Genomic DNA, 15,395 nt, shown 5'->3' with positions numbered 1-15,395 from the left:
ATTAGCAAGAGTTTGGCTCTTTTTCTGGGACTGAAATTCTTTCCAGTTTACATTCAGAAATAAGAAACCTAATGGGGTAGACCTCAAAACTTATACAACATTGAGCTGATAATTATAACAGACTTTGTAATGTAAAATACATTGTATTACCCATAAAAGATACTAAAATAGTTCTGCCCAGTGACATTAACTTTTCATGGCTAGCTGGTGATGACATGTATCATGCTTAACTATTGCACTAAATCATTAAAGCTAGCATATTTTTAGGCATGCAAATTTGGCCAAAGAAAGCTGAGATCTTTTGATCCAGACTTTAATTTTATTGGGAAAAGTATACCAGAACAGACTACAGTTATATGTTCTACATATAATTGCAGAGGATCTTGTGGTTCTTGGCTATGACATCACAAAAACAGAGAAAGAAAAAATTAAGAATGTATTCTTTAAAAACACTCAATTACCCCATTAGTTCCCTTTTATCTTTCCATCTGTTACCATAGTGTACTGACAGATAGATATAGAACTTCCAAGGTATATAAAGATTGGACTCTAGTGAGAGGTACTTGGACTGAAGTAATAGCCAGAAATTGCACAAAATCTGTAAGTGTTCACAGCCATGAACTAAGGAAGTTAGTTACTAAATTACAAGAAGCAGTCAGGAAAAAATAAGAGTTGCCTTTCACACAGACAGATTCACGTACACTCACTGGCCATTGTGATATTTGGGACTCTTTTCAGGCATGACAAAAACATAAGCATGTATTAGAGCCATGTGTTCACCCGTTCATTTAGCTGACTGTAGCACAGGGAACTTCTATGAATTCTGACATACTTTCTATAAAAAGGTACAGTAAACTACCACTAATTCAGTGTACTAAGGGCAGAATTCTACAGTGCAGGCAAGTTTATTTTTTATACTAAGCATGTATCTTTGTTTCCTGAATGTCATCCAATCACCTCTACCCACCTTGAACTACTACAACTAGCTCTCCTCTTCACTCAGTTTTAGCCTGTTTTGAAAAAGAGATATCTTCTGTAGCCTTTTTCCTTGGGCAAGTCTTTGCCTAAGCTTTTAAAATTTATTTCAGTCTTTCCATATAAGTCATACATCTAGCCTCCAAATCACTTTTACTGCTTCTTTCTTTTTCTTTCTTTCTTTCTTTCTTTTTCTTTCTTTCTTTCTTTCTTTCTTTCTTTCTTTCTTTCTTTCTCTCTCTCTTTCTCTTTCTCTCTTTCTCTCTTTCTCTCTTTCATTTGCTTTCATGCTTTCTTGCTTTCTCTCTTTCTTTCTCTCTTTCTTTCTCTCTTTCTCTCTTTCTTTCTCTTTCTTTTCTTTCTTATCTATGTCTTGCCATTTTTTCCAGTCATAGGATGCCAGAATGGAATGCAGTATTTCGGGTGTAGTCATTGATACTAAAGGGGAAGGAAGGTATCTTCTTCCTCCTTTGTTGACAGAATATGTCATCTCCACAAAAAAAAAATCACTGTATTCCTTGTTCCTCCCACCCTCATTGGATGAATGCAATCCCTAAGAATGCTTTCCTTTTAAAATATTTCAGATGTAGTAACCCAGAAAGATGCAAATTCTTGAGCTAAAGATGGAGAAGGATGGGAAGGCAAAGAAAAACAAAGAGTTCAGAAGAAGAGGGTTCCATAAACCTACATGTGCCACAGTGGTCAAATGCAGGTAACAAATTATCAACCATCATAAAGGAAAAGAAGCAGGGGACTGATTCACCAAGCTTTTTAATATTGTGTACTCAATCATACTTGCGAAGGAGAATCCTACCCAGGCAGAGAGGTTGCATTTTAAGTCTGCTTTGTCAGATCATAAACAACAGCACAATGTGTAAGACAGAGGAGAATCAAACCCCATATGTTCTCAAATCTGCTGAGCCTTTTATATGCCTTTTTGGGTTGGGTTTTTTTGTTTTGTTTTGTTTAATGGGGAATTCGTAAAATTCAACTCTTCCCTACAAAGGCTTCCTGTTTCAACAGATGAAAATGTTTTCATGAAAAAGGTTTTCCATGGAAATACTCCCAACTTGCAGTCCTCTGTGGTTAGAGCTCCCACAACCCTGAGTGCTGGAGTCAGCCACCCTTACTTTCCAGGGAAGCAAGGGCAAATTGGGAAACACCCCTGGCACCACGAGGGGCTGCAAAACCTTGGCACAGCACTGCCTGTGGAGTGAGGAACGAGTGGGACTGTCGAGAGAAGTGTGAGGAACACATTGGCCCAAATTCCCTGCAGATCTGGGTTTCTGCTTCTCAGAGACAAAGAAGAAAGCAGTGTATTTCAGCTCTCCCTTCCTTTCTCCACTACAGCTCAGGGATGGCCCCAACCTATGCCATCCTTTAAGAGTCCTCTAGAAAAACTGGAACCCAGCACCTCAATACAACATGGTGCCTTCCTTACACACTGTTACAAAGACAACATCGCCAGTTGGCTAAAAAAGCAGGATTTTGAGTAAAGCCTCAGCTGGGATTGCCTGTCTAGGTCACCATGGCCCAGAGCAATACTAATCCAACAAATAATCTGCTCAGCCAATTTCCCAGGTTTGCCTTCAGACATCTAGATGGATATCCCAAAAGGACACAAATACACAAGATTTCTAGCTGAAGCCTTCTCATATTATCCACCCTGCATTGTGAATCAGAGTAATAAGGAGTAATCAGAAACTATGTCATTCAAGAAGGACTAAAATCAGAAAGCTTATATTGTAGAAGGAAGAGTTTTACTCACTGTAGTGATTTACTCTAAGTAGAATTTATTTGTAAAATAGCCTAGGTCTAAGAACTAAACTTGCATACTTAAAATTAGAAAAATGAAAAAGAAATTACCATTTTAAAATACATATAGGAGTCCATCAAAGATAGATTAAGACAAGCATTGTTCCTGAGCAAAGAAAGAATAAAAGCATGATTGAAAATTTAGCCTGACCTGTTGAAGCATGCTAAATTCTCAGTTATATTGTGATGAACTTGTAAGCAGTTATTCAGCTTGGATCATGTTGCAGACACTCTACATGTCAGAACATGCAGAGCTGGAGTACAGGCAGAGGAATTAGCACAGAGTGCTTACCTGGAATACAGCATCTGGAATACAGCAAGTCCTCTTCCCCAATCTTTTTTCCTAGTACATTCCTGACTCCAGGTCTGGTAGCTGGTTTTGCTGGTGGAAGTTACCATTGCTTTTTCTCATTTGAGTAAAAGGTTTTAACAGTAAAACACTACCATGAAACCTGGGGAGCAGCTAAAGAGTCCATCTTCAGTTGCAGCAGTTTTCAGCATTGCTTACATTTGGATGGGGGCACTTTGTCTCCTATGGTCCCTTCTATTCCCAGGTAAGCATGCAGAAGTCTCCAGAAATTAAAACAGTGCGCTGATAACCAATTAACATATTTAAAGACCCCCCCCCCCCCAAAAAGGTTACTTTCAGCTAAAATATTTTTTCTGTTAGTTCTGGCAAACTTTATGTTTTCACAGTATTAAAAATCAACATTCTCTGTATTAAATTAACTTTTATTTTTTCAATATGAAAAAATGGAGAGCATACAAGAAAATGCAAATATCTATTCCTTGAAGATTGTCTTCTCTACAGCTTCAATCCAAAACTATCACATGAATTTAAGTGCACCTAAAAAGAAAACTGGAGCCTGAATGTTTATGGTTGTGAACATGTGAATGCTAAATAAAATTCAAACAAGAATTCAAGGCAACATTTGGCTACCTAAGTAGTTTTATGACACAATCTTAAGGATTCTGATGGTGTTTGTTCAAAGGAAGCCAAGCCTCAAGAGAAACAGGGGTCCCTTGGAGGACCTGCTGGATCTCTCTGTGTGAGGAAGCAGATGGAACTTGCAGCTCGTTCTTCCACTTTTGTGGGAAGATATTTTTGGTGGAAGAAAAGAATTCTGGTCTCTGTACAATTGCTCAGTTTATTATCTTTAGCACTTTATAAATACGCTTCCAAGATCACTTCCTATGAAGTGCTGAGTATCTTCATGCAATGTTGAGGCAATGTAGAAACATTTCACAGATGAAACAAAAATGTCCCCATTGATAAAGAAAATAAAAAATAAAAAAAAGATGACCACTATTGCATGGAGTCCTACCCAAAGTTATTCCAACTCCTTGGACATCAGCTGCAGTCTGGCCACTCAAAAAGGGTATCCAGCACTGTTTAGTATTGGTTCAAGGGGGCACTGAGAAGATTATTTAGGATGGGATCCATCTCAGTTAGCTTAATTAACAGCCTTAAATTTCAGTATCTAAAGAATCTTTCAGATTTTCCTGAGGATAGTGGAGTGACATGAGCATCTACAAACGATACTTTATTCCTTTCTAAGTTGAGAGTCTTAAAAGGGGAATAGCAACACCAAAAATGGCCAAATAATGCAGTTATCAGAGGTTGTCCCCATGACTCTGCAGCCCCTTAGGTAGGTTTTCAGTTTGTGGAAGGTGAATTACTGGAGTACTGATTTTCAAAGGCAAGCAGATCTCATCACTGTCACACGAAGCAATGTTTAACCTTTTGGAGAAGGAGGATCAGAGGTTTCCTTCATGATTCCAGATGGCCAGCACATCACCCAGCCTCAGCCTGGAGCAGCAGACTGAAGCATTGTCTCAACCCCCACATTGTTTAACATGAGCTTCTCAGTCAAGCCCTTGAAATATCAGCCACAGGAACGGTTTCCTAAGGGTAAATTACCTTCCAGGTTGTGTCCTTTAGCCAAGACAATCTATTTTTAAACCCTATACTTTAACTCAGGCAGAAGTTTTGCATAATCTTTATGCAAAAAACTATTCCATGGTCTGTGCAATGCAAATTCACAAATGAATCAATCATAACAGCCAAAACTGATCTGAAACACATCAAGGTTGGGTTTTTTTCATTTTATGAGTATATATTTCAAACACATCCAGGAAATCCACTTGGTATAGATGAATTCACCAGAAAGTACCATTTTTTTTTTCGGAGTATGCCTCTGAGAAAAATTGTTTTATTTAAACAAGAGGAAAAGAAATCAGATTACAGTTATTTTCTTCCTCTTGCAAGCTTAAGCAGGTTCAGCAGGTATAATTTGCTACTGGAATAATAGGAAAGAATAGGAAAATACTTGTTATCTATTATTTGCATTACTGCAGTACATTCAAGCACCTGTCAGTGAGCAACTTCACAGAGATGGAAAGAAAGCATATCCCCTGCCCAAAGAGCTAACCTGCTATGAAGGACCAGAGGCACAGTCCCATCTAGAGAGTCAGGAAGAGCCTGAACTGCTAGAAAAACTATGGTCAGGACAATGAGCAGATCAGTGTAATTGCTCTTAATTGTATTATTTAACTCAAAATGACATTGTATCTAAATATTTTATCAAAGGTGTTTATGTTTATGCTGATTTAGTATTTTTTTCTTTGATTTATTTTTGATAATATATTCAGTTACGTATCTTTAAAAGCCATCTCCTTTTGGAAACTATTTATTGATCACTGAATTTTACTGCTGCCCAGTTGGACAATTCGGGGACAGGGGTGTTTCTTTGACTTTTCCAAAGAATTTTCATAGATTAGGAGAACAAGTCTTTCTCTCACAAAATGCAAGATATCTTTACCTATCTGTTTTTTTGAGCACTATACTAAGAGGCATGTCAACAACCTCTCAACCAACTAAAATCTCATGCAGTGTAGTGCCACTCAACATTAAAGCAATAACTTCCCAAAGTTCTGGAACTTCTTGTGAGTCCAAGATCTCATTTGTATCACTATTACTTCAGCCACTGCATATTTTCTTTTCTCCATAAGCTTCATGTTGTGCTGCTCCATCAGCTGGACAGCCCTTGCCTGTCCCCCCAGCCCCAGACTGTGCTGAGCTGTAACACCACTGTCAGGCTAGAGAGAGAACAATCCGACAGAAACTGGTGTTTCAATTCATTATTCTCCAGATTCTGGGGCTGATTTTATCAAGACTTCATACTGGATTCATCTCTTCATTTCCCCTACGGCTTTTGGCAGCTCTGCGATTCCTGCTGACTCTACCAAAAAAAGGAACACAGTTTATCAGGAAAGCAGAAGGAGTGTAAGTCTGACATAGGGGGAGAAGGAAATCTTGTGTAGGCAGTCAACAGAAGGATAAGGAAAGCCCAAAGGAGTCATCGCCTCAACACTTTCTGTTTCACATTGCTGAAACTGGTTATTTGTATACACTGGTGAATCTTTTGTGTTAATTAGGTGTTATTTAATGATCTGAATCACTTTCTAGGGACCAGTGGCTAAATACAGCCCACATGGCAGCTCACATCATTCACGACTTCCTCAAATACCCCCGCTGTAGGTTAAGGTAAGGGAGTTATTCGGTTGCAAACCAGTTTTTGTTACACCCGGGTTGTTCAGCCCTGCCAGGACGGTTCTGGGACAGCCACAGCGACTGAAGCTGCTAAACATTTCACACGCAGACAGGTACTTACAGGCTTTTCCTCACCATAATAAAGTTTAAATCTTAGTCTTGAATTGTCGATTTGCAGGTTCACTTCTTTTCTTAAAAATCACTACTATTATATATTTCAGGACCTCTAAAGTTCCCGGTGGGTTTAAGTGTAGTTTTAGTGTTATTTTGGTTTGGGATTTGCTTGTGGATTTTTGGGGGCTTTTTTGCTTTAGCTTTGGAGCTCACTCGGTGTATTTTGTGGCTGCTGTTGTTCCCTCCTCTCCCGAAACACGATCCCTGGGTAGGCGGGCGGGGGCAGCGGCCGCCAGTAGCCGGCTCGGCACCCCGGCGCCCGAAACCCGCCGGGATTCCCCATCCTGCCGCCGGCCTGAGCGCGCCCATCGGGGAAGCCGCGGGGAAGGGCGCCCCGCAGCCGCGGCGGGGCCGGCACAAGCGCGGCGCTGCGGGGCGGGGAGCGGAGCGCGGGGCTCTCGCTTCCAGAGGCGGGCGGGACCCGCTCCGCGCCCGGCGAGCCGAGCTGAAGCCCCGCACGGCGCGGCTGCACATGGCGCGGCCCCGCTCGGCGGCAAGGTGAGTCTCCGGCAGCAGCACCTGGGCCGGGGCCGCGGGGCTCGGCACGCCGAGCGGAGCCGCTCCCGGGGCTCCCGGGCCGGGCAGCGGCGGCGGCCGAGCCGGAGCGCGGGGGCGGCGGGCGGGAGCCGGGCGGGGCGCGGGCGGCGGCTCCCCCTGGCCGGGCGGCGCTTGGTTTCTCCTGCCAGCGGAGGCAGGGCCAGGCGCGGCGAGGGTGGGCGCGGAGTTGGCGGCGGGGCTGGGGGCAGACGGCGGCGAGCCGCGGCGGAGTTCGTGCTGTACGCGGGGCGGGAGGTGAGGGACGGGGTCCGGGACCGGGCTCGGCTCCGCTGCGCTCCGCGCTGGGTTTTGGGGGTGGGAGTTTGTAGCGGCCGCGGAGCGGAGGGGAAGAGCCCCGGGGCTGGGAGGGCAGGTGGGGAGCGGCGGGACACGGTGGGCGGTGGCGGGTCAGACCCTCCTCTTCCTCTCCGCGCTCCGCCGGTGAAGTCGACGGTCGGGTGGGAAGGTGGCGGCGTGAGCTGGAAGTGGGCGAAAACTTGTTCCTCCGTGTGTTCTCCCGCTCTGCCGCGGGGCCGGAGCCACCCGGGAGAGCCGCGTATTGTCGGGGGCGGGGGGCGAGACGGGGGCCGAGGGAGGGCGGGTGGGCGCGGGCAAGAGGAGCCGCGCCGCCCGCCGCTGCCGTCTCCCTTTCCTCCCCTGCCGCAGGTCTCGCTGCGGGGAGCGGAGCGGAGCCAGCCCCCGAGGGGAAACGCCTGCCCCCGAAGAAAGGGCTGCCCGGAGCCGGAGGCGCCCGAAGGGAAAAGTTGCGTGCGGGGCCGGGCCGGGCGCGATGCCGGGGCGCGGCGCGCTGTGCCTGGGGCTGCTGCTGCCCGTCCTGCTGGGCTGCGGGTCGGCGCAGCCCGGCGGCTGCCCGGCCCTCTGCGAGTGCTCGGAGCCGGCCAGGACGGTGAAGTGCGTGAACAGGAACCTGACGGCGGTGCCCCCCGACCTGCCGCCCTACGTGCGCAGCCTCTTCATCACCGGCAACCCCCTGACCGACCTGCCGGCCGGCGCCTTCTCCGCCCAGCGCCTGCCCGACCTCGCTTCCCTCAACCTCAGTGGCAACCACCTGCGGACCGTGGAGGCCGGCTCCCTCGCCCTGCCCGCCCTGCGGCAGCTGGACCTCAGCGGCAACGCGCTGGTCTCCTTCAGCCCGCAGGCCTTCGGGGAGGGCGGCAGCCCGCTGGAGGAGCTGCTCCTCCGCGGGGCCCTGCGCGACCACGGCGTCCTGCTCAGCCTGGCCGCCCTGCTGCAGTCCGGGGCCCTGCGCAACCTCAGCCGCCTGGAGCTGGCCGACAACGGGCTGCTGCTGCTGCCCGCCGGCATGTTCACCGCCCTGCCGGCCCTGCGGCTGCTGGACCTCAGCAACAACTCCCTGGTGGGCCTGCGAAATGTCTCTTTCCAGGGACTGGGCCAGCTGCAGAGCCTCAACCTGAGCGATAACTCCCTGGGCGTGCTGTGGAACAGCACCCTGGCCCAGTTCCGCAGCCTGCCCGCGCTCCGGCACATCGTCCTGCGCCACAACGCCTGGGTCTGTGACTGTGCCATCGAGGACCTGGTGGCCTGGCTTAAAGAGAGCGACCAGGTGGAGGGCAAAGAAGCCCTGACCTGTGCCTCCCCTGACAAGATGTTTGGCAAAGCCCTGCTGAAGATCAATGGCTCGGACCTGAACTGCTCCGTGCCCATAGACCTGCCCTCCCAGCTTCAGACTTCATACGTCTTCCTGGGGATAGTCTTGGCTCTCATTGGGGCCATATTCCTCCTAGTTTTGTACTTGAACCGAAAAGGAATCAAAAAGTGGATGCACAACATCAGAGATGCCTGTAGGGATCACATGGAGGGCTACCACTACAGATACGAGATCAACGCAGACCCCAGGTTAACAAACGTCAGCTCCAACTCAGATGTCTGACAAAATGCCCCGGATGCAGGGCAGTGCAAAGTACCTATGCATGAAAAGTAGACTTATGCTTTACCCTTGTGCTTGCTTCCATCTCCCCTGGAAAGTCTCAGACATGCTTGTATCTTGAGGGGGATATGCCTCCCTGTGATGTCAAGTTAATTTTTGTTTTGAGACACTGAACTGCTGAGCATGGCGTTCAGCTGTGTGTAGGAAACAAGCTGCTACTTATTTTCCTCCTTGCCTGTCTGCACTTGTGGGAAATTTTTCAAGTTGTCAAAAGAAAAAAAGGATTCTCTCTGATGATCCAAAGCCACCAGAGTTTATAAAACGTTTACTAATGCAGACGCTTCAACAAAAGCTGCCTCAACTTTTTGGGAAAAAAAAAAATGTTATGTTCCTCTGTGCCAGTTTTGATCTTGTATATCTGAATTGAGACGCGATGATTACATTTCATAGACTATCTTGAGATTTTAAAAACCAAACAAACTCCTTTTAACAGCTCTTCAGAAGGAAATCAAATAGCAAGCATGCACAAATATTGTATAGTTTTACATGTTAGGAAATTTATGATCTCAGTAAGTCTCTTACTATTTTGTAGTTATTTTTGATTGCAGTTTACGTGACTTGACAGAATTTTTTTATACGAACTGCATTTAAACTCCATCTAAACTCAGTCTGAACTGTTAAATTCAATAAACAGTCTTACAAGAACTGTTGTTTGCTGTTCAATGAGAAAAGTATGGACATCTAAGAATGTGAATAGTGCTATAATCTCCGAAGTAATAGCCCTGAAGTAGTAATATGAATAAAAGTTTATACAAATGTGTAGCTTAGAGCCATAAATGTTTGACAACTTTGTGATATATGCTAGGAGAATTACACTGAGCTTAATTACACTGAGAATTAAACTACAGGAGCAGTTTCACTTGGCACAAACCCCTCAGACTGCCCTCTGAAAGCACCTGCATAATGTCAAGACAGATGCTAGGGTCTGCCTTCCTGGGAAGGTACAAGCTAATAGAATTTTCATAAGGTCTTCTCTACCAAATTAAAAAACAAAAAAACAACCAAATTAAATTGTGGAGTACGCAAGCTAAAGAACATTTTACCTGAATGGAATGGCTTATTATAAAAAACTATACTTGTGTGTCCTGAACTAAATTAAATGCAGCTCAGTCGTGCGGTCAGGAAGCTCTAGGCTTATGCATCACTACAGCAGTTATTAGATTGCTGTTCCTTTTTAAGGTCTTGGTACTTGTGAGGCTCTGTAGCGATCTACTTCCAGTAACTTGATGAAACTTTACATTTATATTTATGCATTTAACAGGTGCACTTCAGTATGGTATGTTGCTTGCTACTTGCTTGGGAATGCGTTTTCTTGTAAATAGATAAAGCATGCAAAAGAACCCTTCAGAATGCCTAATTTAAGATGCAACTCTGACCACATATAGAAAGGTTAGCAAGAACCTTGCAGTGGCTGCCAATAATTAGTGCACTTTTTCTAATATATTTATGGTTTTTTAATGAAAAAAAAATACACCAGCTGTAAAAGTGTGATGTGACTTGATATATATCAGTTTATCTGTGGAGCTTTTTCCATGGTCACTGTTACTTGAAGGTCTTGAGCATCTCTCAAATTTTATGAATTGCTGGCTAATTCCTTTTGCTTTCGAAAGTGACAGTTTTCTCATAGATGTATACATTTGGTAAGAGCTCAAATACAAAATAGTCTTTAAAGTATCAGAAGAAATATAATCTATTTTGGGCATTGGTATTATTCAAAAGTGTTTCTCATCTTGCGACTTCAGACAAAGCAAGTAGCACAATTTGCTTTTGATTCATTTTCTACTGCTTTAAATTGGATTTGTTTAACAGCAGTGATTTTTTTAATGTACTTATGTGCATTTACCCTTAAAAGTAAAAAAAGAATGGATATTAAGTACAACTATCATTTTGTAAATCAGTATATTTTGCAATTAATGTGGAATAAGTGATAGTATATTTTCCTGCTGTAATTTGAATGTATGAGCAATATCTGGATAATGGCATATTAATTAAATTTGTCAATTCTTACAAAGCAGGCTGCCCGTCTCAATATTAGCTGCCCATATTTTAAGGATAGTGTGAAAACCCCCGTGTGAAGAACTGTTGCTGTTGCCACTATGCAAACCCTTCATACTTGGTGTACATCAGATAGGTTATATAAGAATTTACAGTAGCTGCGCTGTGTGCTTCGTTGTATCCGTTATCCTGGAGATTATCAACTTACACGTACCTGTACAGTGCCAAGAGGAGTAGAGCATCATCCTTGCTTAAGATGCTCCTGTAATACAGTAGATAAAACATGTGCAAACCAAGCCATTTCTGGGGCAATTTCCTGAGTTTTGTTAACAGATACTTTAACTACAGTAAAAGCAATTATCCGTGATGTGTTAATGTAACGGCTGTGCGTTTGTGGAGCTGTGTAAGGACAGGCAACGACTTTCATTGCAGACTCTCACCAATGGAGCAAGTATTTGTATAGTGAGCAAGTGTAACTGTTGTTACTGTTACTACACATATTATTCTAAAGATTATTATTACTATTATTTTTGTATCTTAGTCAATGTAATAGAAATTTATTAGAGATCTGGTGACAGCTGCTTAAAAACAATTTTTGTTATTTGCTTACATGTGTATTTATTAGGATGTAACATTTAGCATGTGTCAGTGTTGTGTTGGATGATGTTCCCCTACAGTGTTTGACCAACAGTGAATGCTTTGGTGTTTTGTACAATGCATTATTTGATCTTAAATTCCCTTCCATAAACAGTGCTTGAAATTTGTTTTGCTTTTCTTTTACAAAATAATTAACAGTGGTACTCAGATGACACATAAAAGTAGCTCCCACACTACTTCAGAACGTGGTTAAAAACAAAACACCTAAAAAATAATTAGTTTCAACTTTCTTCTGAAGCACATTTTATAACCCTACTCTGCTTTGACACCTGGGATTCCGATTGACTACTTCCAATTGACTATTTCCAGAGCAGCTTATTCATTCATTCTTTGATAAAACACACGTAGTTCTAAATACCTCTAAAATGTGTTTTGTATACATAAATCCCATAAGTTCTGTGTGACATAGTTGTCACTGAAAAACATCCAGACTATAAAGTATTGGGTAAATCTTCATGAAAGGCTGCACAGCTAAGAAGCAGAAATAATCATTTTCCCAAGGTTTAGCTGCTTTGTTAAAGCTAGTATTAGTTGTAGCAATCTCATAATTTTCTTAGAAAAATAGCACGAGGAATTAAAATAGTTTTAATATATTTTATTCAAACACTTTGGATAAGTGATGTTGCCAGGTAAAAAAATTCCCCAAATCCTCCTTTAACCAAGGTAGCTTTAAATTAGATAATTTTTATTTTACTAGATAATATTTATTTTGCCAAGCCATAATATTGCCAGTAATTCTGACATCCAGGAAGTAGTTTGAAGTTTTGCAACAACTGCTTCAAATCTTTTCACTCTGGGTAATTTACTTTTTCAGCACTGGTGACAGTCCCCAGTGACATGGCAGCAAGCAGAGCAGTCTGTTCAGACCCGCATTCTGTTGTTGACTGAGATGTCACTGAAAACAGGCATGGCAAATTATTCAAAATATGACTGCACTAGGATCTCAACTCTCATTATTCTTCTAGCATTTTCCCTGTGGTATACTCCAGTCTTTCTGCATCTGCATAATTTCTTTTTTTGCCTCATTTTCTCAAGAAATCCATTAAAAAGAGTATCATGAATCTGCACAGGTAGAGAAATCAGTCTGACTGCACCAATATATTGAGGTTTAGCGTCTTTATTTTTCTTTAAGCCTGAATGTGGAAAAGAGCCTTTGTCAAAGTGGACAGAATGAAAATTTGATATGCACTTTTTCTTTCTCTTTAGCAGCTGAATTTTCAAGAAGAACCATTCATTCTCAGCATATGATGAAGGAAAATAGCTTTTGGTAAGAAAAATGTTTTGGTTTCAAGCTTCCAAAATGACATTTATATTCCATAAGAGAAAGTGTAAGGGAGAAGCTTGTGAAGGAAACAGAGATATCTCTTCATAATGGGTCGGCACTGGAAGTCACAATGCTGTGGATAGGAACAATTCCTGATTGAATCTGTCCATTACCTTCTGGTCATTTTTGTAGGTTCAGCTCAAATTTCTCCCTGCTGCTATAAATAGAAACATTTTGTTTGCAAGTGCTGTCCCATCTTACAATATTTGCAGTGAAGGTGTTTTCACTGTGATTTTCTTGTGGAATATAATAGAAGATTGAATTTAATTCAGTGCCTGCTGATTTAATAATGACCAGATCAAGCTCATAACTTAATAATCTTTTTTTTTTTTTTTTTTTTTTTTGCAAATATGCTGCTTACAAGGGGAACTTACAAGGGGAAAAGACCTTGGCTTGAAATCAAACAATAAAAGCCCAATAAAAAAAAAACAAACAGGAGAGATAGATAGAAAGCAGAACATTTGGAGAGTGCAGCACTCATTAGGTACTTCACTCAGAAAAGAGGCAAACCACGTGGGAGCTGAGGGTCCTTTGGTGATACAGGAGTAAGTGTACTCTGTTAGCTTCCCAAGTCAATACAGCAGTAGCAGAAAAGTGATGCTTTATACCAACACAATAAACCTAACAGCACTTCTCTCCCACATTGAAAAAAACCCCACCAAGCCTTTAGAAGGAAGAATACAGGTTTGCAGTATAAGTATGTCCTTAAAAAGGACTTTCACTTTCTCAACTGTGTTACAATTTATGTGTTGTCACATCCTTGGAAAACCTTGCTATGCCAGAAGTCATCTGTTGCGTAGGCAAAGCTTGAAATCAGTCTTTGCATTCCCAATGTTAGCCTAAATAGAAAAAGCAAACTATTAAGGAAATTAAACCAGTACTTTATACAGCATATCTGTGGTATAGTTAATAATTTAATATTTGCAATTACTTACATTTTTCAAAGTATTCACTAGATAACTTTTCCTATCTGATGGTAGACTAGCAGAAAAACAGATTTTTGTTTCTAGTAATTATGCATGAAAGCATCTGAATAAATTAGCAATATTTCAGTACATACGGTGATGAAAATGCTAGAAATCTTGTGTTCTAGAATGTTTCACTGTTACAGAAATGTTAGATGTGCAAGAAACAGCTGTAACTTTCTGATTGAAGTTTGGTTTCCTAATTAAAAAATATTCTTGAGGAAAACCCCAATAAAATATTTACCAGATTGCTTATACAAGTTATATGTTCACTCTGTTTATTTTATTACTATAAATCCTTACAGGTATTGAGGTCTTTACTGAAAGTAGTTGTATTCCTTTTAGCCCAAATTGATGGTTGGGCTATGAATTTGCATGGTAGAATAATGAAAAAGCAAGGTCCATATAGCTGGCCTGATTGATTTACTTAGAAAGAAATTTGGCCAGTGAATATAAGAGATTATGCTTCAATTGTTTTTGTTATTACAGACATAATTTGATAGCTTTTTTTGGTTTGAATATATGGTATTAATTTTCAAGTTAGGTGCCAATTCTAAATTTAACAGGAATGTATTTTCATCTTCTTCATTACCATATCAGACTGTGTTTTAAAGTCTTCAAATACATATTTACATAGTGAAATATAAAGGCACTGTTATTACTGATGGAACTATTAAGGAAAAATGCTGCTGGAACAGAGAAAACAGGTGAAAACCACAGTGGTACAAAAAAGCATTCAGTTGACAAACTTTTATTCCTGCAACTTCTTTTAATGAAATTGTTTCTATTGTAACCTCATGGAAATCCAAGGGAAGAATGGCCGTTTATCTTCTCATATTTAGCTAATACAGATGTCCAAAATTTTATTAGGTAGGAACAATCTTTTGGGGTTGTCCCAGGAGCTACAGCTGATAACTTAGTTTTGTGTCTAAATTGTTTGCTAGTATTTTTTGCTAGTTCTTAGAACAGCTAACACAGAAGAAGTTTGGCTTTGCACATGGTAGATTGATCTGTCCCAAGTTTTATCACAGAGCTGAACTGCCGTAGGATCTGGCCACAGTCTGCTTCAGGTCTTCCATTTGTTCCAGTAGAATTTCCCTTCTGCACCATAGCCCAGGGTAGCTTTGTGTGATGCCATGGGCATGGATACAATAAAGAACTCCTTTGCCAAATGGTCATTATCAAAAGTCAAATAGACATTTCAACATAATTCACTGAATATTTCATCAAGTAATGGTAGTGAAATAACAAAATAAGAAAAAAGTAACGTTTATTACCAGAATGCTGTAAGCAGTCATGAACTGACACCACATTGGAGCATTTGAGTAATTTAAGCTGCTTCTGAAGATGGAAAAAGAAAAAGAAGAAGCTATTGCATTAACAGTTTTCTTCTTCAGGTTGGTGTCTTCATTAATTCTCATTAATAGCTCA

At 42.0% G+C, this 15,395-nt stretch overlaps 1 protein-coding gene across 1 annotated transcript; it reads left to right on the top strand.

The window, feature by feature from the left end:
• Positions 1-6,284: 6,284 nt before the first annotated feature.
• Positions 6,285-11,782, top strand: TPBG (trophoblast glycoprotein). The gene is made up of 3 exons (XM_054279057.1): positions 6,285-6,327; positions 6,658-7,015; positions 7,541-11,782. The coding sequence occupies exons 1-3, from the start codon at positions 6,285-6,287 to the stop codon at positions 8,964-8,966; spliced, it is 1,827 nt and encodes a 608-aa protein (XP_054135032.1). The 3' UTR covers positions 8,967-11,782.
• The last annotated feature ends 3,613 nt before the right edge of the window (positions 11,783-15,395 follow it).

Source organism: Melozone crissalis, unplaced genomic scaffold (assembly GCF_028551555.1).
Source record: "Melozone crissalis strain CALT ecotype California unplaced genomic scaffold, PUWL_Pcris_2 ptg000027l_1, whole genome shotgun sequence".
In the NCBI taxonomy this organism is placed as follows: Eukaryota; Metazoa; Chordata; class Aves; order Passeriformes; family Passerellidae; genus Melozone; species Melozone crissalis.
This window is presented reverse-complemented; position numbering and strand designations above follow the sequence as displayed.

Excerpts from the sequence above, each read along its gene's own strand:
- TPBG (XM_054279057.1), top strand. The coding sequence starts at position 6,285 with ATGGCAGCTCACATCATTCACGACTTCCTCAAATACCCCCGCT. Across the intron at positions 6,328-6,657 it reads CTTCCTCAAATACCCCCGCT|CTTTGGAGCTCACTCGGTGT; the intron begins GTAGGTTAAGGT and ends TTTTTGCTTTAG. Across the intron at positions 7,016-7,540 it reads CGGCCCCGCTCGGCGGCAAG|TGGGCGAAAACTTGTTCCTC; the intron begins GTGAGTCTCCGG and ends GTGAGCTGGAAG.